Below are 23,606 nucleotides of genomic sequence, written 5' to 3'. Positions count from 1 at the left end.
GAAAATATGGGTGGAGAGGAAGTAGTGTTGTACCCAAGAATTCTTCACCATCCTATTTAGTAATTATATATCATGCTAAATATTAAGTGCTCAATTATATATTATTATGGTATGCGGAGCTGAAAACTGAGATGGGGTCCTGAGTCTATGTACATACAACTGTTCTGCCAGGCCTAAACAAGTGTACTCTGAAAGAGGCTTAAAATTCACTGCTGAGTAAGCTACCAGCCCAGACAGTAACTCCTGGTAGTATCATGATATAACACTATGCCTCAGTTATTGTACCTCCATGGGGTTGACGGTAATAGTCAGAGCAGAATCATCCCAATCCATTTCATTTTCTTTACTTCCTTCGTTGTCTGTAGAGCTGTGCTGATGAGCTGTCCGAATTCGATAGACCCCCAAGGTTATGATGAAAATGAGTATGCTCACACAGATTATGATAATGATAGTAGCCACACTTGGAACAACTGGAACAAAACATGGAAAAGGGAATGGGCTTGTATTTGTGGAACAAATTACCTACAAAACACTAAACACATTGTCTATTTTTTCGCCTCAGCACCTCTTCCTTTGCGCTGAGAATCAGCACAGTCACCTGCCATGTGCCTGGTATTACAGAAAGTGTTGACAAGTGCCCACCTACTAAGGCAGAGCATACACAAATGGTGTTTACAGATATCTTATAATGAGTATTATAAACCATAACTAAAAAAGTGATTATGCCTAGCACTTGTTCTTTAAGGCACTTTATTACAGAAGACAAGTAGTCAATCAGTACAGAATCAATTAGTTTCAGAACCAGTGTTTTTGCAATAAGGTTCAGTTATGTTACCTGCATGCTGTCCCCTTCTGATTACAGCTGAGGCATTAACCTCACTTGTGAGCAAAAGTATATCTCAAAGCTTTTATTTTCAAAGGCTTCAAACACTTGCACTGTGGATTTAAATCTCAATCTCCAAGAAATAAAATAACACATTGCCACTCAATTTGCCTGTGTTACAACCTTCCTGGGAGACTCTTGAGGATTCAAGACATTTCTTCTCACTGTTCTGTTGCACTCTGAAAAGTCTCTGTCTCCACCTAGTCACAGGAAGAAATCTCCCTGAATTATTCTTATATTATCAGCTCCATAATTAGATTAGTGGAGAAGTGCTGCCACTTTCTATGTACCTTTGCTATGCAGGTACTGCAGTTCCAGGAGCTATAGTAGTTCTGTACCCCATTTTATTGCGTTGCCCTGCCTGTAACAATGGAACTGTGAAATCAGAAAAATATTAAAGAAGAAAGAACTAGTTTGCAATAGTTCATTTTGTAAAAATTCAGTTTCATTTTAGTTAAATGTCTGTACAAGTGTACAGAAAAATACAGTAACTTTCTAAGCATAACTGTATATAAGTGCTTATAACTACCTACACTTTACATGAGCTTTACTTCTTTACATATGTATTATTCAGCTAAAAGGATTTCAGAATCCAGCATTTAAACAGGTATCTTTGCCCTGGGTTTAACTAACTTCATTGAAAAGGCTTCAGATTTGGCTATATATTTTTAACTCATATAGTCTAAAATTTAAATTCTGTATTTAATATATACTAATGTGCCCTGCACATGGCTAGGTGGACCTATCTTCTCTCCAGAGAGCTTCAAACTGAGGCCTGTACAGCAGCTCACACAAGCACTGCAGCAATTATATATTTAAAAAATAATACAAACATCTCTTCTTTTTGCTTAGAAAGGGGTGGGCAGAAAATAATATGCCATAAAAATACAGATGTACAAAGACAATATGAGCATAAATATTATCCTTCATACTAGTCAATACTAGAAACTAGACATTTTCTTAACGATGTGGTTCAGAGTACATAACCTTTAATGAAGACTTTAAAAAAGGATACCAGTTTTTAAATACAAAGTACCTTCTTGGAAAGAAAGAAGAGAATTCAGTGTTATCTTTTTTAATACCTGTGCAATGATCTCTGTGAGGTTTCACAAGCAACTATGGACTTCAGGGCTTTATTTGTTGACCAGGCTGAATCACAAGGGAAATACTGACATACCAGAATCATTGTGAGGAGTCTCTGTAAAGTCATCGCGTACCTGAGTTGTGAACAGTACTTGTGCTTCCCTCAGGGTGGTGGACAGATTGGAGAAATTGTGGCTGTGCTATCATATGATTTACATGGTCCATGAAGTTGGAGTTGGAGCTGTGTAGAACATTAACCTGGCACAAGAGAAAAATAAGAGATCAGATATTAAAAAGTGCTCTATATTCCAAGGCTGCTGGTTCCATACATTATATTGAACTATGAAGTCCATCAGCAGATAGGAACATTATTACATAGATCTTAAAGGCCAAATTCACTTTTTTTATGCCAGTGAAAAAATACACAGGTTAATATTTTTCTCATTTCTAGCATTAAAAATGCATTCTAACTTTTCTAGCTGTAGACTATGAAGTGGCACAGAAAAGGATTTTTTTGATTTACCTGTCTGGATAAGTAGTGACTTTTTTTTCTCCATGCTAATCAGCTTTTAGATGTTTCCTGAAAGTTAGTGGGAGATTTGTCACTCCGAACACTGAGAATGTATCAAACTCATTGAGTTTAAAACCAAAACAGTAAGAGAGAATTAAAAGAGATTTCAGTTTTTCCTGCGTCCCTACTTTCAGAGTGACTTTCTTTGAAGATACCATATTAGTCCTCTGTCCTACTAACAGTTATAAGCAAAAACCCTGAAGTCATTGTCAGGGTTCCAGAATGCTAAGGTGAAAAGAATTTTCAATACAATGTAAACATGTAAAAGCTTTCAGAACCAATTATTAAGGTTTGAGCCAATTGCTAAGAAGGTCCTGCCCTTTCCTGTAGCTACTTGGTACCTGGGTTCTAGGCTGGATAAGCTGGTTCTTCAGACTAGGTCCACGATTCCTGCTGAGGTGCATCAGCAGTAATTCTCAGTCCCTGAGCCACTGTGCTGCACTAGACTTAGTACCAGCACACATAAGCTCAAGAGAGCTATCTAAATATTCCTGTGGTAACTGACCATGTCTGGGTAGTGGATCCAAGAGAATATGACAGATGAAGTCCATCCTGCACATTCGTTACCTGTATACTGACTTTCCTCCTCAAAGAAATCTGAAATCATGTAAATTACCAGGAATGATCTCCATCTGATGAAGAACAAATTATAAAACTTATTGTAAGGGGGTAGTGCTTAGAAAAACTGAAAAGGTGAATGCTGCAGGAAAGAAAAGTATGTCAGGTTAAGTAAAAGAATAACTGGTCTAAGGAAAATAATGAGGCTGTAATGATTTACTTTCAAGCAGGTGCATAAATCTTCAAAAAGACATGTAGGAGATTTTACATTATGGAAAAACAATGGTGATGACCTTAGCCTCCATTCTGTTTGAACAGGAATAATTGCCTGTGTTAGTGGAGTTCAATATAAGGGTCATCTCCTTACATATACAGCAGAATAGAGAGACCCACATTGAGGTATGCCCACAGAAGTCAACTTCCTATTTGAATGGCACTTAGAATTTTTACTCTATTTGATTATAGTTACCAGAATGTGTCAATCATTTTACATATTTTAAAGAAAACTCGATGTCGCTGAAGATAAGGCTAGTGCTCAGCCTCAGTGCTAGAAAAGAAAACTTGACTAAATGATTGCTTACCTCCAAGTTAAATTCATTGCTAATGTAACGTCCATTTAGCTCTGAGCACTTGACTCTGAACTTTCTGTCAAAGGTGGCAGAAGTGTACCAGTTGCGATATCGAATCTGCCGAAGAACCTGTTCATAGTTGTGCATACTGTCCACACCTGGAATGGTGGTAGAGCAGTAATAATCTCAAGGACATGCTATGTAACAAATGCTCTATACAGTACAGAAGAAATCAAATGTTCACAGAAAATACAAAATTTGGCAGAATGATCTGAAAATGGCAGTGCATCAAATATTCCCTGATAGAGCCTCTGGCTGATACTAAATTATGTGAGAATAGTTTCTGGAAATGAATGTAGGTCCATAATGGAGAAGAACAAATACAACAGCAAAGATTTAGAATAAAATATTTAGTAATTGAAAAAAATGGCCAATTTGTTACCAGCACTGTGCAGGAGCACTGAGGAATCCCCTCATTCCCATGTTCCACTGTGCTTGTCCACAAGAACCCCCACATTTAAAGAAAACAGTGTTGCTATTTTCCTTATCTGGGGAGTAGCAGGAAGGATGCTGAGATCAGGACAAAGCTGTGCTGTATTCCAAAGGATAAACAGAGTACACCCAGAGATCAAGAAGTGACTATGCTTTTTGAGACACAGTCTCTCCTGGAATATTTTATGGCTAGTACATCACAGATTTCTGTCTAATTTCTTTCACATTAGTCCTTTCATTCCAGTAATGTAATTGTTGGTGGGAAGAAATAAGGGAAAGCAAAGTCCATGAACATACCATAGATTGAATATCCTGCTGTGGAATTTGTGGCATCTAGATGTTTTCCTTGAAGCTCCACATGATCTAGTTCTAAACACTCTTGTTCAGGATCTAGATCTGCACCAATCACCAAAATATCACAGAAATCCAAGTTGTGGAGCATTTCCTCTAATACCACTGGCTTATTGGCTGTGAACACATGGCATATACCATGAAAAAAAGAAGAAAGAAACTAAGATAAATGAGCACAGAACAGCTCATTCATTTTATGTGCTTTACATCTTGCCTTTCAATTTTTGCAAAGATGGCTGAATTGTTTTTTGCTAATATTAAATACAGCATACTTGAAGCAAATCAAAAGAGAAGTGTCTTGCCTGTTGAGGTGCTATGATGATGAAGGCCTACAAATACCTAGTGACATAGATAGAAAATACATATAAAGGCAATCAAGAACAGTACTGGAAGTAGAAAACTGCAATTTGATCCTGGAAATAAGTTCATGTAAACAATTCTGTTTTTCAATACTGTATTGATACCAGGTTGGTATCACACATTCATTCTTTGCTCAAGGAAAACCAAACTGGAAAAATACATGTCAAACATATCTACACTTGGATGATTCTCTCAGTTAGTTACTCTAGGGCCCATAGAGAATTTGCATTACAAAGAACATGGCCATCTATCAAAGATATCATAAATAGCAAGATCCTGTGTTGTGTGGCTTGGAGAAATTGAGTTGTAAACTGACTATCCTTCAGTACGTACAATTCTGTTGCTGGAAAGAGTAGCATATTGATTTAATATTTTAATTCTCTGGCCAACTTAACACAGAGTGTCTGGCAAGACTGCATAACCAGCTCCCTGAGGGTACCGTAGACACAGAGACTGCAATCTTGGAACTTAGTGCCCATTTTGCAAATTTAATTTTAGGGGGTGTATGGGGCAGGAAGGCACAGACGGAAAAGCCTTATGCCCTGGATTCCCAACTCCTGGTACAGTGAATTTGGGTATCATCTGAACTCTAGGTACAGCTTTAACTTACTTATCCAAAAATGCAGACGCAACTCAGATTTGCAGGATAGGCAAATCTGAATATTTCTAAGGCTGATTGAGTTGGACTATTTCATGGGAAGCTATGAGAGATAGGCAAGAGCTGGGCTGCAGAGCTAGGGAAAAACCTGAACTGGTCAGCTTTACTGCTCTGGCTGTCAATGGGCAAACAGGTAATGTACGGGAAGCAATTTTACCTATTGGTGGGGTCCCACTGATTTCTCTACTGAAGCAGGACAAGCAGCAACATACTGTCATTCCAGGGGCCCTCTTGTGGGTAAATAAGGCCTCATAGCCATAGTCATGCTGCTGCCTGTGGCAACTGCCTGATCTGGCTTTGATGAGAGACAGACCTAATTGGTCCTGTGACTGGGAATATGCAGTGACTAAATCATCAGCCTTCTCAGCCTTGCCAAGTGCATCTCTGCTACAGTCATGATTGATGATCAGGTTATGTGAACTCCCAGTAAGTGGAAAAATAGCTATAGGTAGATATAGGTCAAGATGTATAGCTGTCTTTGTCTTTGTCAGATAATATCTGGGCTGGGAGAAATAATGATTCAAGCTTATAAGGCAGGAATTGAGACTTAGAATTCAACAATCTTTTGCAAAACACAATTATTCCCAAAGGCAATTATAAGCTGTCGTTTTTAACCACTCTTAGTGGAAATAAGCAAGAGATGGCACATTAGGAAGTGCCTGACTTTCAAGGAATTAAACAGTAGTTTAAGAAATGCTGCTATGGTCCTTTTCAAGGTGAGACTCAGGCTTTTTAGGTTACAAGGTGCTACAACAGTAATTATGTCAATAATTGTATTGGGAAAAATTGGGGTAGATGAAATTTATGAACTGAACTGGAGGGCAGTAGTTCCTAATTCACTGAACAGTATTGAAGATGTCATAACATTTAGGGACATGGACTGTCATACATGTATTTTATCTTAAGTGATGGATAATGAGCACTCTTTTCTATGCAGGAATTCATTTTTTTTACATATGTTAATTGTATGCAGTTGATATTATGATATGATACACTTTGCAGCATTCAGAGGACAGATGCAGTTTCAGGCAAGTGATAAGTAGCATTATTACAGAGCACGGCTTCAGGGAATCCATGCCCCTACACTTGTATATCATTAGTGATTTTGCCTTTTCAAGAGATGTACATCTAGTCACTGCTTATTCTAGTCCAACAAATATTGTTTGGAATGATTCCTCAGATTACTAGGTTTTTCATTTACCTTGTACACAAACATCCAAAAGGAAGATTCCTTTATAGACAATTTTAAACCTTATTTATACTTTTGAACATTCACCTAGTGTCAAATAATAATACACACATTGCTCAGCATTAGAATAAACTGTCATCATTGAAAAAAATCTTTGCAAATTATTATATTTACATTATATAGGTGGGAAACTGAGGCACAATATTACTCTCTCAAGTGTCACCCACAAGTAAGTAGCAGAGCTGGAAACATAAGAACAGACTAAAACTGCAGCTATTAGTCAATTATTGCTTTCCACTTTATCAGTACAATTAACAAAATTCTGTTACAAATAGAGACAATCTAATGAAAATATGTTATTCAATGGAATATGTAAAGAAGAGAGGAAAGGAATTATTCTGAAGTAGGCAAGACACTAAAATGGAATAGCTGCTTTTTTTGAAGCACATACTGATCTATCACTATTTAACACATATTTCAATGTGTTTAATTGAATGTCTTCAGTACGGCATTATTGCTGCTTAATGTTGCCTAAATTAAGTGAAGTGACTTCCTTTGTGTTACCTGTTTGTACTATCCTTTAAAAAAACGTGAGGGGTCACGTTACAGAGTAAGTGATAATATTTAAAAGAAATCCACAAACCTCTATCATGTTCTTTTAAGTCCACTGGATGCTCCATTTTAGTGACTGTGCTGACAATTCTGATGTCAGGTAACAAAATAACACCTCTTTCACTTTCAAATTGCGCAGCTGGTCTAGCAAAGTGGTCCATCCCACTTATTGTAATCTTGGGCTCATTGGCCTGAAATACCATTACATACGCATCTATATCTGGGATACTAATGCAGACATCTTCACCAAAACATCTGAAAAATATATTATTCATTAACTGCATGTAACACATTGCACATCAGAAGTGTGTGGCACTTGCACTGCCCAAAACCCACCTGATGGCTCTCATCCTTTTGTATTGTCTCAGATCAGTCTATTTCATACTTTGACGCTGCCACATGTAAGGACAGGCATCTGTACCACCATGTACATAGGCCAGCAGTGACAGTAACAGCTCAGTTCCTCTCATCCCCTCCCACATTTACAACACTGAAATTATGTAGGGACAGCTTAGCAAACAGATTCATGACAAGATCAGTCTTTAGTAAGGTCACTACGAGAATAATATTTTGATGTTTAACTGACATTTAACAAAGTACTGAATGGTTGAAAAAAAATTAAAGTTAATTAGATGATAACAACTAACTTTAGTAAACTTAGCATTAAATTCTCAAAGTGATATCTAATGCATATAATATGGCTATCTTGTCATGTGTGAAAAAAAGGGCCTAATTATCCATTTAAATTAGACCCATCATGAACTCGTTCTGGCACCCCCCCCAGTATTTACTGGGGACAAAAGGGGCCTATATTAGCATTTTCATCTGAATCAGCACTGTGTTTTGGAAGTGAATCTCCTGACAAACTCTACCTCACTTCACCTTGGCACAAGGCTTGGGCCAGCCTTGGAGTGTGCAAACTGGACTGCTTCCAGTGAAACTACATCACAAGATGCTCTCCAAACACTTAGTGTGCTCAGCCCACAGCACTAGACTAAACCTAGTACTTAGTAAGAACTGTACGCGCAGTAGATGAGAGTTTGTAGAAATGATGGTTATTTTTACTCTGAAGATTTGCTTTCACTGCACTGTACAACTTGTTGTAACAGAGATGTACCCCAGGGGAGCTCAGGAGTGGCAGATGGCTCTTTGATTATGTAGAACTGTAAATATTATTGTGCAGGTTCTGTCACTACTGTTGCATGCAAATGAAAGGACACGGATTTCTGTTTAACACCCAACAGTACTTCAGTGTTGACAGCCATATAAGGATACAGACAGACAAAGACTATTTCAAGCATAGCTACAAATACTGTTCTTGCAGCTGTGTTGTCTGTTAGATGTAATAGGCCTACTTTAAAAAGTCATGGCTCTAGATATCTCAGAAGAAACTATAACTTTTTAAAATGAACACTAAAATAAGAATACAATAAATGCAAGTACTGTTCAGTCCAAACTGTATGCTCCAAACTATAAACAGAATGCAAGTAAATTACATTAACAAGAAAAGTTTCTTAAAAGGACAATATCAAAAGAAAACCACAACATAAATCAGCATAAAAGTAAATGAAATCCATCCTTTATGCTCAACAACGTAAAAGTACAATATAGCAATGTAATTTAGCCAAAATTCCTCTTTTTACATGTCCAAAGAAAAAAGTAAATAATTAAAAATATTCCTAATCTAATCAGTTCAGCTGAAGTATAACTTACTGGACTTTAGATGAGACTTTGAGACGTCTTACGCCTGCAGTAGGAAACTGTCTAGAGTTGATGTATGAGACTTTTCGGAGAGCTTGATTTATATTCTCAATGTCATCTCCTTCCATGACAAGGACTGACTGGGAAGGGTTGAAGTGATACTAGGGGAAAGGCATATAATTAGTATTTAAGGTACCAGGTACAGAGTACAAAATAAGACATTTTTAAGGAATGTTGCACAGAAGTAAGTTTAAAATCTAATGATTTAAGAAAAGAAAATTCTTAGTAGCTATTGTTGGCTGAATCCACGTGTTGTTCCCCAAAACATGTACTCGTATCAGTCATCTAGTTTGTATCTGAATAATTACTATTATAATTAATTTTATAGTAAACTAATCCCAATTTGCTCCACTTTGCCCAGCCTTATCAACTTTGCTGATAGTATTTCTGCAGCTGTAAAGTTCAAAAACTTAACTTACTGTCATCATTATTATTACAATGTAATCTTTTTAGATTACACACATCCCCCATATAAAAATATTGGCTTAAACCAGAGTAGCATGCAGAAACATATTTTTCCTGTTTTCTGTTTAGTTTTACCCTGGCCTATCTGTCTGAGATATATTTCAACATGAATGAACAAAACAATTATAACATTTGCCTCCTACATCTTCATTAATGTCAGACACAATAAAGGGGATTCTCCTTTCTCTGTCTCATGATCAATAAGGGTGTCATGATTTAAGACGGAGCTGCTACTTGCACAAAGCCAGCTGCTCATTTGAGCCAACAAACCTTGCAAAGTCAATGGCTATTCTTGTAGCCCTGATCCTTCTCTAGTCCACTGCATTGAACACAATACAGTCTTGCTGACCAAGAAACATTGCTACTGTATTCACATAGCAAATGATTGATTTTATCTTCATCATAATTCATGCCGATTCCATTTTTTTTGTCTGTTAATTGGTTCAGCAAACCATCTGCATTGCAGAGAAAACCAGATTAACCCCCTTGATTTTGTACCCTACTGTTGTCAGCACAAAACACAAAGAAATGCACCCTTCTCTCACATGCAGTCCCTTCCCAAAGCTAGATATTGATTATATGAACATGTTCTATTATATACAGGCAATGGTGGTCTACACTTCCTTACAATGAGAAGGGTTAAAAAGCAAAAGAGCAAATAGACTGTGAAGAACAGAATGAAGCACACGGTTCTCTGTTGAACAGAACACTGAGGACTGGATTTAAAGCTTGTGTAGGAAGGTCATAACACACCGAAGGGTACTTTTCAACAAAGAGGAGGACTAACATGAGTCACAGCCTGCATACACTTTTTCCTTTCTGTAAGCTAGCAGTAGTAGAGAATAAAATTAGCAAAAGGAGACTCTAGCTAGCTAGTTAACTTAATAGCTCAGCTGCCAGAACAGCTGGAATACTGCCAAAGGGACTGGAGAAAGCCCTCGTCTGAGCCATTTTTGTCTTTCTCATTAAAAAAGGCTAAAAATAGCAACAGTTTAGATAGTGTTTCTGAGAGGTGTTACAGATATCTGAAAATTAGGCTGCAGACAAAAAAAGTCCAACACTACTGTGTCAGAAACTGTATTTCAGCTGCATTGCTCTTTCTTAGGTGGCTAAAGAGTGAAGTTTCATGAATCCAAACTGCCCAGCAGAATCACCTTCCAACATCAGTTTGCCAACATTGAATCTGCTAAGCGCCAGGTAAGTAGCCACACAGAACCTGTCATCTGTGCAACTGTCATGCACACTTGTCTGAGCTCAGGTATGTTTATTTTTGACACCAGAAACCCTTTCTCTTTATTAATCTTCTGTTCAAGGTCAGGTGCCAACTGTTCTGCTTTCATCTGAGCCTCTTCCTGTCAGCCCCAATAAGAAACCCTATCACAATCTGTCTCTGACTGCTTCTTTCATTTTTGTCTTCTGCTGTTTTACTAACTGTTGAACTTGCTGAGGAAGTAAAAATGAAAACAGTAACTTTAAAAAAACACTATACCTCATCTGTATTTAGGAAAATGAAAATGTTCTGAAGTTTGGTGAAAGAAAGAAAAGGCAGAAAATGATCCCTCACCTTCATTTTCCCCACTGCACTGCTAGTACAGTAAGGAAGCCAATCACCCATGCTGGAGCAGCAGTGGGTGGTATAACAGCTTTTTCCAAGCCCATGAAACAAGGCTACTCAAATATTGTCAAGCTTCAGAGTGTGACAATAGGGGAGGAATCACTATGCTTATAAGCACCATGGACCAAATGTACACTGCTTTAAATCATGTAAAATCCCAGCAAAGAACTTACTGGTAGGCATATACACTTGCATTCCAGAAAACCCTACCTGTTCTTTGTATGCATTGTCTTTTAAAAATAGTTTTTACTCATAAGTGTGTCATTTTGCTGGGAGAAGCAACAAAGTGAAATTCTTAATGATGTCCTTGGTAGGATGAAGAAAACAAAGTTGTTTGGGGTGTTTTGCTCACATGTAAAAGCTAGAGCTAGCAAAATTCCTCCTTACATTTGCACTTCCAATTTTCATTTTTACCCTTGTTTTCAGAAAACATATCAGTTATACTACACCACTGCAACTTATTACCTAGACAGACATTTGAGTGTACTTCAGGTCAGTCTCCTATCTTGTACAATGAAAAAGTTTAGCTAATAAAATGTAGTGCATGGCACTTCTACTGCATGCTCTAGGTCAAGGGTTACAGCACCATCCTCCTCCCCACTGAAAAACAACACACAAAAACCCCCCCTGTGCAGTTTCACAGGATGCATAGTCTGCAGCCAAAGTATCCTTCCAGTTTGAATTTGAAGCTCAGCTCCTTTGGAAGATGGTATTGTGATTTGTGTGCTAGTAAACAGCTTAACAGTGTGTTTAACAGTGTGTTTACACGTTAGGCAGAAGAACACCTCTCATCTAATAATGGTATCAGTAGAGGGAAACGACAATGCACCTCATGTAAGCATTATAGAAGTTATAGTCAAGATCTTATATGTATCCAAAAGAACAGAACTTGTCTTAATGAATGCAAAGCAATCTGGCCACTACATCAACTGAAACAGGATTTCCCTCTGTTGTTCTCCACTCTTAGAAAAAGTGTTACAATATCAGTAAAGATAGTCATATGCATAATGAAGATGGATAATGACTTATATGCAAATGTAAAATTTTCTTTTCTTGACTTTAGGTTTTTTTATTGTCCAATTTTCATGGCCCATAATATTTTCCTCTTGGAACACACTCTGAATTTTTCAATACTATTGCATTGGGACTTCTTTTGGAGTTGCCTCTAGATGAAAGATATTCCACTTATGTTTTCCATTGCTTTAAAGCTACTTGAGATCAAAATTCAGTAATTCTTTGGAATCATATCTATTTCTGTAAAGCTACCAAAATTAGCATGAGAACATGACCTGGCAATTCTTATGGACTCTGAAATATCAGCAGTGCCTTATTTTCTGAGCATCTAGCTTTGCAATAATGGAAATATTTTTCTTTGCAGTGTCACAGCTCTTCTACTGTTCTGCTTTTTCTTTGCACAACTTTGTGGGAAATTACATTGCTTCTGGGATTGCATTTGTTACTATGTGTACTCTACTTTGGGCTCTCCACTTCATAAATCAGCTCTAAATTTTTATCAAAGATTATGTCAGTTCATCCCTCACCTTTATTCCTTGGCCAAGACTCTCAAGAGAATTAATATCCAGACCTTCCTTGCAGGCCTGCAAACAGGAAATCACTTTCTGACTCTCAATTTTGCCTGGCCGGATAGTGAGACTAGCCAGGCTGCCGTGGAAATACTGAGCAAATCTGGGCTTGGTGACTTCACCTCCTGCAAGAAAGAGAATATTAAATGATTATTGATACCAATGTGCAAACCACACATCTAATAATTCACTTTATGTTTTAATGCATTTAAAGAATTTATATCCATTTTAGCCAAGTATATTTGAGATCCCATTTATTGTGATAAGTAGAATTGCTTTGTGGGTTGTTGGGTGGTACCTAGTAGCAGCCTGTCTTTAAGATTCTTGTCAGTGGTTTTCCAGTACTGTATTCAGGTGTTTATAAAGCCGTGATAACATACTCTGAGATGAAACATAGCTTCCAAAACCTGTGTCCAAGGAAGCACAGAATTTTTAAAAATGAATTGATGAGATTATTGAAGTGATCAAACATGATTTTTAAAAAAAAAGTTTAAGGTCCAATGATTATTTATACAGAAACTGTACTTGCACATTTTCTATTACAAGATCGCTTACACTGCCTTTGCCTTTCTCCTCCAAAAAACATACTACCTGAAGTTCTTAGATGTGCTAAGAGTCTTGGCTATGTGTAAGCAAACTGCCACACTCCCTACAAACAGTTGTCTCTAAGGATATGGTGGAAATTCACAGCAATGAATGCAGGCCAACGCACAGCCCTATGCTAAAAGGCTTATAGTGCTTCCCTTACCCAAGGCAGCTCATTCGGTGCCGTATCGGGTCTTGTCACTGTACGTTGCGTTAGGCCCTCTAGCTATGCTCTATTCAGTTTCACTCTAGGCAGCTTAGGAAGACTGATCTTTAGGAGTTGTCAATAAAATGTGATTACATACTGCCTGCACCAGTGATCATAGCATCTAAATTACTCTTGGGTTATTTAGTGATTTACCTGCCCTCCTCCAGGAGAATTTTTAGAGCTTGTCTTTCCTGCAAGTGCTAGCTGTATCAGTGCACGTGAATTACTGCCTACCTTGAGCCTGAGAGGACTGAGAGCGCCATGCAACAGTGAAGCCATGCAAACTAATTGGATTAGCAGTTGATGAGCTGTTGTAATTGGTAGATAACTCCTCTCCACAGTGTTTGTAGCGTTAGTGTCAACCAACCTATTTCTGCCAGGCAAGCTAGCTCAAGCTTGAACTTTAACTTGAAGGTTTGCGTGTGGATTGGGGTTAGGATAGGGATGAAGTGGCAAATTTTCTTTAGGCTGATGTTGCTACCTAAAAGCCTGAAAAACATCACTTCTAGTCTGTGCAGTATGAGCACTATGAAGAAGACTTGTTATTTTATATAGTGAAGAAAATACACAATGGTATACTGAGAGAAAAGAAGGTGTCTAAGCAGGCTGTTTCTTCATAAAAGTAGATAGTTTTTGTTCTTTTTTGTTAACATTGCAGCACAAACTGCCTCTTTTTTTACCGCAAAGATAGATCCTCAAGGAGAGATTATTCTTCTCCACTCTTCCATTCATTTGTCCATTTTACAGAAAACTTCCTCTGGGCAGAATTTTTTTGAGGTTTCATAGAAACTTTTACGTATGCAGCAGCTAAAGTGCAGGATTAGTTTGTACTGTAATTTTCTCCTTTCTGTTACTTACCAAGACAATTACTTGGTAAATAGTGCATTATGGGGACATTGGCTTTTCAGCAAAAATGTTGTTATACTTATCTGTTTACATTGTCTTTAAAAGCATATGTTGCCACTAATACAGCAGCATTGTATCTGGACAGAAAAAGGTAAGCTAAATTAAAAAAAAAAAAAATGCAAACCTCTCCCTAAAAAGGAGACAAAGAGAGAAAATCAGTTAAGAACTTACAGAAGAAGAAGGGAATCACATTGTGCTTTGAAGCTTCAAATTCTCATATCCCTAACAGAATTCTGAAGACAGCAAGCGCCAAGGCTAAACCCCCAACACTAATCCTGGAGCTTTGAAATTTAGAAACCTATGGTAAGTCTGCCAGTAGATCTTACTAGTTCTGAGGAGATGCAAAATAAGAAGCAGTCTCAGTTAAGTTAATGTATTTAAATGTGAAACTAGCTCGTTAAAATGTATAAAGGACTAGACAAGAAGCTAGAACAAAGAATTCAGTGCTGTGGCTATGCCTGACAGAAACAAGCAGGATAAACCAGTTGAAGTAAAGCTATAGAGCAACATGACTGGTGCTTACATCCATGAATAGGAATTTCATGTTTGGATTTTTTTTTTTTTAATCGTTTTCTTTTTTTGATTGATTCGGTTCTTTCACTTTGGACTAGTTCTTCTCTGGTGTCATTGACAAAGCACTTACAATTACATTACTAGGTCATTTACAATGATACAATAATTGCCCATCTGCAGCTACAGGCACTACAAAAACAGTGAGTATTTGAAGAACGGGCTTGTGTACTTACCCTGTTCACAGGACTAAGGTTGGGGTTTGCGCAGATATATAGATTGATTTTGGACCGTAAAGGAGGTGATGTAATCTTTGTTCTGGAGAGGCTATCAACTGCTATGTAAAAAAAGCAAGTATTTCAAGAATATGTGAGTGAAAAATAGCTGGGACTAGCTAGTCTTACTTTGTGTCACTAGAGAAAATCTGCAAAACTATGACCATGGTTACGACAGGGTGATTCAGGCTGGGACAACTGCACTGGAACAACTGATAGCAGAGTCTGAAGAGACACTGAGGGATGATACAGTCTGTCCCCTACCCCAAGACAAGAACAACTGTACTTAATCCATTCTTGAGAATTGCCTGAGCTGTTCTAAACTCTTCTGAAGACAGAAGCTCCCCAAGCAATCCACTCTAATGACCACTGACCTCTGGAGTTAGTTGGAATTTTATTCCTAATAGAGAATGTGAGCTGTCAAAATATGCTATGTCTTCCCTTTTCCTTTGCCAGGCTAAACACAGCCTTTTCTTTACATTGTCTACCTAACACTGTAGACTATGATCATCCCTGTTGCTTTTCCTCAAACTCCTGGTATTATCTGAAGTACTAACCATAACCCAGTGTTCTTCTCAACATTATACGTGGTTTACATAGGACATGCCTGTTAATCCAGGGCAGCGTGAATACCAGCTTTTTGCACATGAAAAAAACATGAGCACTTAAAGAGAGAATACTCTCTCACACTTTATTAGAAAAAATAGACTGTTAAATAAGCCTTCCATAAGCACCTTTTACCAGAGTTAAAGACAAAATTATATACCTGCCAATTGTATTCTTGAAGGTGAACAGAAGTCATTATATCTGACTCTTATCACAGCTGCTTGTAATTGCAGCATGTTGACATTTTGATATTCTTCCACCTCAGCATTTCAGAATCTTCTCAGCTCAGTGGAGTATGTTGGCTTGCTGATGTGTTTCATTTGCCAGTAATTATTAGATTGCAAATGGACAAAAATCCAATGCAATAAAATCGGGAAGCAAAAACCAAAACTCTCCTAAAATTGAAGGAATGGCCTAAAGCCAATCTGCTACAATCCTGAATTCTAGCTTTGAGAAAAGGAATTACTTGGAATATAGTTTTTCAATCTCAAAAAATGTAAGAAGAAAAAACTGTCAGAATAAATTGAAACTCCTCAGCAATTGGCTGTTTTACTCCTGTCTGTATCAGTGTTTTATTCATGCTTGGTTCTACTATATTAGTATGTTTGAATGCTGTCTTTCCTTCTGCTTCTGCAAACTAATATTCTTCAAGTATTTGACCTCAGCTTCTCAGTGGGTGCAAATTTAGCCCAGGATAGCCAATCTCCAAGTCCTAGTCACTCCAAATTTCTTAGCTCTCTAGATTAGATGAGTATGAATGTATTTAATCCACCATGAAAATGGCAATTCTGTAGCATGTTAAAGCACAGTGCATAATTGTAGCTAATGCTGATAGTAACATTTTTACAGAATATTATCCAAATTCTTCTAAATATTGATCTTTTCAAATAGAGATCCTTTGACCCTCAGCATGATACATATCATGCCTGTGCAGCTCCACATGCAGCTGATAGGCAGCTCAGAGCCACTGACTTCATTGGGCAGGAGGAATGCTCAGTTCCATTGTCTGAATTTGACTCATCACTGAAATTACCACATGCTAAGAAACAACTGAGGAAAAGACATAAGCTACTCCCAAAAGCTTTTACTGCTTTAAGATACTTTGAACTTACCTCTTGGTTCTGACGCCAAACTGAGCCTAAGCAACAATATTTTTGAGATAATGAGGAAGACCTAAATAGATTACACAAGCCTCTGGAGCAACAATTCAAAGAACAAAATGGATCTCCAGTGATGATGGTCTTGAGGTAATCGAAGTGTCCTAAAATTTTTTTACTTCCCAATGTCATGGTGCGGTGAAAAATAAAAGTGTTCTGTAACACAGTATCTTCCAGTTTCTACCCAGAGGTCAGGCCATCCAGTTAACCTAGATTGCCTCAGCAAGTTTCATGGGATTTTTTGCTGTCAGGTTCTTTTTGCCGTTTCTTACAAGTGAGATATAGCTCATCTCCACTATGATGTTTAGAATCAAGACCTGAGAGAATAAGAAAACCTACTCCTCAACTGTGTTACATGTTGTATTTCACTTAGCTCTATGTTTATTGATTACTATGGATTAATATACTGTGAGTGCTAATTCTTGGGGGATAGTTAAGTAGTTAAGACTTAAATGAATGGTGCGACCAACAAAGGAAAATGGAACCTTCCCTACTGTCAGTCAGGGAATTAGGTTGATGTCTGTAACACAAAAAAGACTGAAACAACACTATAGAACAACATCACTTAGTCTCATTACAGACCCTTGCATGACATATTTTTGAAGCTACTGTTTTTTTTCACTTCTTTAAATGTAACTGTTGTGGTCACCATCACAGTTGTGAGGCAACACAGGCCACAGTGTTATTCAGACCTTGGTAATAAAATTGTGCATTGCTTTTTCCACCTGACCCAGCACTCACATCCATTCCCAAAGTCTGGCAGATAAAGTAGGATGGATGTTGGCTTTTTGGCATTAATTCAATCCTTGTAATGAGAAGATGGTGTCAACAGACTGTGGGAGGCATCCAGAGGAACTGTTGACATACATAATTATTCACTACAATGCTGTTCACTGCTTAGTCATTGTCCAAATAAAATAATAACTGTTTTCTGGACTGAGATTCTTCTTCTTCTATGCCGGGTCTGATCTGTTCTGCCTGGAACTCTATCAATGCAGAGCAAGTAAGGCAGCCTGGGCACTAGGGGCAGAGAGGCCCTCTCACCAGAACTTGACCCAGGGTCGCCTTGATAAAGTCTTTCTGAGTTGCTTTCCTTTTCTGCTGAGCGTGAATGCTGGTGGAGGTGAACAAGTACAGCACACACACTGACACCAAAACATACAGAAGAAGAAGGGTCTTGCCCTGGCCTGCTGGGCTTCCCACCAGGTAAAACCATTGTAGCAGACCCTTTGGGTTACAGTTCTGAGAAAGACACAGGTGAGACATAAAATAGGCACAGGGCTCAGAATGAACTGCAAAAATAAAGCGCATGCTGCTACTGGAATTATCTAGATAAGTAGAATTATCAGGGTCTACTAATGTCCCACGATATTAGCTGCAACCTAGGGGTGGGGTTAGGCAGGGGCACCTCCTACACTAGGGTCAGGGTGTTCCCTCCCCACAAGAACTTTATAACCCTCTACTTCTGAGTGCTACTTCCCTCCTGTGCTATTCACAGCTGATGCCTGTGCTCACTCATCCCAAGCCCAGCACCACAGCACACTGGAGCAGAAAGCACAAGTCAGAGAAGGATGCACACACCAGAAAAGGCAGCATGCTGCACCCACACAGCAGCCCTCAGTGGGGATTGATCAGCTGCCAATGAAAGCAAAACTTTACAGTGTCACTGTGTTTGGCATATTCCTAAATAGTCACAAGCACAATTGCAGTTGGTGCCTGAAATTTCAAACACAACAGATCAAATGTAGAATTAATTAACCTACTTAATTTTAGATTAGTATGTTGCAGATGCCTGTCCTACTTGTGGGCACATCACTCAGGATGACTCCCTTATACACATGGAGGAAAACAAATGCTTCTAGTATACACGTCACCTTGTTATAAACAGCTAGAATCTCTCAGATGAGTAACAATTTAGGGAGTTAAGGACTGTCATCTAGCAAACACCTTCTGATCCTAGCCATGAGGAGGTTCTGTTAAATATAACATTGGAGAGTCCAGGGGACACTGAAGATTCTTAGGGTTCAGACTTCATGGGGTTAAGGCACATTCATTAACGAAGCAGAGCCTATTTCCATGACACCGTTTTGGTTTTGTTTTTTTTTTTTTTAATTTCACATTGGGTTGATATAAAGTGTGACAGAATTTGATTAACGTTGAATTTTACAGTGGTATTGTTTTGACTTCAGACATGTAAAGTGCTGTTTGCACTCACTTACCAATCTCCAAAGAACTATCATGCCTTTTTTGTCAAAACAAGTGCCTTCTTCTTTATTGAGCTCACAGATCTTCTTTTAGTCCTTTTGCCCTAGCCTAATAATGAGCAAGTAATCATCAGGGCAGTCTAAGCACAATGAGGTTTTCAATGGAAATGATGAATCAAGAGAATTTCCAACTGAGATGTGATTCTTTTAAGACATTATAGACTCTCTGGTTATACTGAGCCAGATAATTACGCAATGATCGATTATTCAGGGTCCCAACATAAAGATTGAAGTGAATCTGGAAGCAGCTGCAAGACATTCTGGGTCTGATGTCCTCAGGTCCAAGCCCCCAAATTTATCTCATCTTTTTATTACGGCAGTTAGGGAGCTGGGTTTAATTCCCTGACAAGTAGATTGGCTATTAAACAGGACGAAACCTAACATAGATTTCAGGAGTAGTCCTAATCAGTGACTTGAGTTTTTATACACCCAGAGCTTCTCAGCACAAAAAAGTTTTAGTGTTGTTTTATATCATTCAGACAAAAATTACTCAGAAAATTACTTATCAAACATGGCACTATTTAAGTCTGCCACTGCTTTCAGTAGATATCATAACCTGACAACCTCACACAGACAGCTTTAGGCTTTAAAGCACTATCTGAAATAAGACAAGTACAGAGAACACTAAGGGCTACCTGCTCTTAAGTAAGTATGCACATGCGAATCTATCTCTGTGCAATAGATCCATAGATCAAAAGTGTGGTATAACTTATGCTATTTAAGATAATTTTTCTCAAGATGATAAGAAGAAAAACAAACACTCTAAAATCTCTCACAATTAAGCCAATACATTTTTGTTATTTCTAGGGCAACTGTGGGAAATTATGACAATCACAGAAAAATGTTACAATCTTATATATCTTAGATTAGATGAGAGTCCAAATATGTTAATATTGCCCAAAAAACTATATTTGTATTCTCCAAATAACATTCTTGTGCTGGTGCATAGTCCTCAGTGCAGAAATTCAATTAAATAAGGGACATGTATCTATGCTGAATTTGTGACAGATTTGAATGCAAATTCAGCTCTCCAAGAAAACACCCTCCTGAACTAACATTCCACATGTATTTGTATTTTTGCCACAGCTAAAATTCCAGCAAAAAGATCTGTGAAGTGCATTGAAATCCACTCCATGTTCTTTTTGATGAGAAAGGCAATACAGAGAGAACACTGCTGTACTAACAGAAGCATCAGTATACAGATATTCAGCATCACATTATGTTGAAATCTACCTAGGTGGTCTTGCATTAATTTGTTTGCTTGTATCAGTCCACTGAGACCTCAGGTTGGTGCAAGCTATGTCAACCCCCAAGTCATGATCCACTGGTGTTAGAATGTACAGTACCTATTGAATATCTCAATTTCTGGGGCAAGTCGAAGGTTGAGTGATAGAGGCTGCTGCTACACTGTCCACAGTGTATTTGTCTCTCAGTGATCTGATCCCTCTCCAACTTTTAACTCTTACCATTCTTCTTGCCTGGAATAGTAAGGAAGTCAAGTCAGTTCTCTGACTGCAACTTTGTGATTTGATATGTCAGCACTCTGCTGACATATAAGGTTAATAAGGTTATTCCACAGAAGGACTCTATAAAAAAAATTGGTATCCAGCCTAGGATAAGGAAAGAGGAAAATGACAGGAGAATACAAATGAAAAATAGAGTAGAAAACAGAAATTTCTTAGAAAACAGGAACTACATTAGCCTTCTGCTTTATTCATGATAACAAAGTTTGTCTGTTGACAGGCTTCTCCTAAAGACCTTCCCCTGCGCAATGTGGCCAGCATAATTACACTGTGAAGCTCCAGCACTCTAGAATAGGTGGCATTATTAGGAATAATGACTTACAGTCACGGTAAGCTACAATATAACCTTGTGCCAAGTCATTAACTTGCTTTCCTGACAGGACTCTGGGAATGATGCATAAAGAAACAAGTCATTTTGGGAGGGAAGGAGTATGAACTCAAGACCTTACCTTTTCAGAGAAACCTGGAGGAAGTCTGTTTGCAGCCTGTGGTACAAAAGATGATTAGACTACCAAATCATGTAACTTGCTTCCTTCTTCTAGCTGCCTTTGCCACAGAATGTTTAGCAATAAAGGGATCAGAGTGGGAACCTATAAACCTTGGTTTAATGGAAGAAATGTCTCACTCTGTTAAAGGGTCCATTTGCTATGTCCTCAGATAAACTGAATCAAAAATAATGAACTCGAAGGAGAACTTACTATAGGGTAAGTTCCTGGAAAGTGCAGCTGCAAGATAAGCTAACCTTCATTTGTTTGTATTGCTTAGGAGAACGAAACAGGATTGCAAAAGCTAAAAGGGAGAATAAGAACAATTTTGTGGTGGATCAGGAAGTCTGATTCTATTCTTGCCATGATGCAGATTTTTTTAAGTGACCTGAGGAAAAATCACCTGCCCTTTTGATAGTGCACTTTATCCTCAGGGTAATTCTACTTACTTGCTGCAGAACTTTGTTACCTCTTTATTGTTTGGAAAGCCCTCAAGAATCTTGAGCTGGAAGGGCAAAGCTAGAGTATTTTTATTGCTAGAGAAGAAGAGAGTAGAAATGAGAGACGAAATTGAGCCTTGGGGAGCTCTCTCCTACCCTGATGGACCACGTCTGCTTCTAACATCCATTCAGGGAGGTAGGGATTCAGACACAGTGCCAGGGTCACACTTCCCACATGTTCTCTTTGGTGTCTCTTTTGTTCTGGGAAGCACACATACAAGCAAGTCAATTTTGTCTTTTAGATACCCTTGAGGAAGAGTAATTTTGCCTCAAAATTTCTTCCACCATTAGAGACAGAACAGCACTTTGGACCTAAATAACCCCACCTACATCAACACCACACCCTTGACAATCATCTGCGAGACAACTGATGTGAACAAAACAGCCTTTTATAGAAGGTAAAATTAAGTTATATCGTTAACCCTAAGTATCTGCAGAGAAAGCTGTCAAACTTTACTAGGGTACATAAAGGCCTAATTTCAGGAACAGCTGTACTAGCACTCCAAACTGTTCATTTCCACCCTCAGTTAGTTCACTAAGAGTCCAGTTTGCTTAGCTCTGTAGTCAGTATTACTGTTTTCCAGGCCTAGTGTCACTGAAATCACAGCTAAGAAGTAAGTTAGGATTTGCCATGCATGAAGACTGTTGGACATAGGCTGCAACAAGTTAAGAAGTTTCTGTCTCCAGCTGTCACTGCTTTTGGGTCACATGTGACTGAATCAACAGTTCAGCCTAAAGATAATGCTTTAACTCCCACCCTCAAATGAACTATCCCCCATAAAGTATAGCAGTATTAAACATGAACTACATAAAATAAAAACCAATTAACTCTATGCTAACCATTATGATAGGACCCTAAATCAATGAGGTAGCTCTGCCTAGATCTTCCCTTTAATGAGCTCCCTGAAGAAATAACCAAGGTTTTTAAATTAAAAAGAGGATTATACTAGAGTAACATCCAGAATACTTAATTTTAAGTAAAGAAAATTTATATTGATTATGCCAGTACAAAATGCAAAAAAGATTTTTTATACAACTTTCCTCATGCCCAATGTGTCATTAAAGCTGGAAACCATCTCCCAGGCTTTGTTTTAGGTAATTGAGTGACTTCCTGGGTTGCAGTAAACTTTACCCAGTGCCTGACAGACCCTAGGAAGGTTCTCTCCTATCACCTTTAAAGGCTGGCTCTCTGCTTTTTCAGCCATCTTCACTCTGCTCATCTCCAGGCTGCCGTCCAAACACTCGGACCCTAACTTCTGCCTCCAATACCCTCTTGCCCCCCAGACAAGACTCTGCTTTTCAGGGAAAGGCTAATTTTTCCTCCTTTTAGGAGAGTCCTAGCACTCAACTCACATTATTTAAACAAATATTGCATAAAAGCAGGAACAAACAAATCAGGCATGCTTTTTACACTGCCAAGGCAAGGGTAAAAATGTAGGAGAGACTTGCCCATTACAACTGGAATGCTGATGTCAAAAAGAAAAAAAAAGCAAATACTTTGATGCAAATGGGACAGTGAGCACATCATAGGCTAAAGTTCAAGTTTATCATGTAGGCCTGAGAGATTGCATGCTCGGTTTGTTTTCATGTTAGATTCAGGAGAATAGCACTGAACTTAAACTGCTCTTACATTTCACTTGAACAGCTGAACGTAGAAATAAAAACTAACCTACCTTTTCATAATGGATGCTATAAACAAGGCTATAAAAGTCAGAAAAGAGTTACTCTGGAATTGAAATATTAATAACAGGAAATACTAATCTCAAAGAAACGAATTCTCTTCCTGTGCCTGAGATTCCTGCATGACATAACTCTGAGAAAGACAAGAAGGAGGTGC

The 23,606-nt window shown here is 38.2% G+C and overlaps 1 protein-coding gene across 3 annotated transcripts in view; it reads right to left on the bottom strand.

Moving 5' to 3' along the window:
- CLSTN2 (calsyntenin 2) overlaps window positions 1-23,606 on the bottom strand; it is a 434,458-nt gene that overhangs the window by 12,148 nt on the left and 398,704 nt on the right. For all 3 annotated transcript variants that reach the window (XM_052803658.1, XM_052803659.1, XM_052803660.1), the window contains exons 10-16: window positions 12,709-12,875; window positions 9,040-9,188; window positions 7,358-7,581; window positions 4,454-4,624; window positions 3,677-3,822; window positions 2,101-2,224; window positions 286-470 (exon numbers count right to left, since the gene is read on the bottom strand). In XM_052803658.1, the coding sequence (XP_052659618.1) occupies window positions 286-470; window positions 2,101-2,224; window positions 3,677-3,822; window positions 4,454-4,624; window positions 7,358-7,581; window positions 9,040-9,188; window positions 12,709-12,875 (1,166 nt within the window). The remainder of the gene's footprint in view (window positions 1-285; window positions 471-2,100; window positions 2,225-3,676; window positions 3,823-4,453; window positions 4,625-7,357; window positions 7,582-9,039; window positions 9,189-12,708; window positions 12,876-23,606) is intronic.

This window comes from Harpia harpyja, chromosome 12 (genome assembly GCF_026419915.1).
Source record: "Harpia harpyja isolate bHarHar1 chromosome 12, bHarHar1 primary haplotype, whole genome shotgun sequence".
NCBI classification, from domain to species: domain Eukaryota; kingdom Metazoa; phylum Chordata; class Aves; order Accipitriformes; family Accipitridae; genus Harpia; species Harpia harpyja.
Note: the sequence above shows the minus strand (reverse complement) of the source record. Positions and strands in the feature narration are given on the sequence as shown.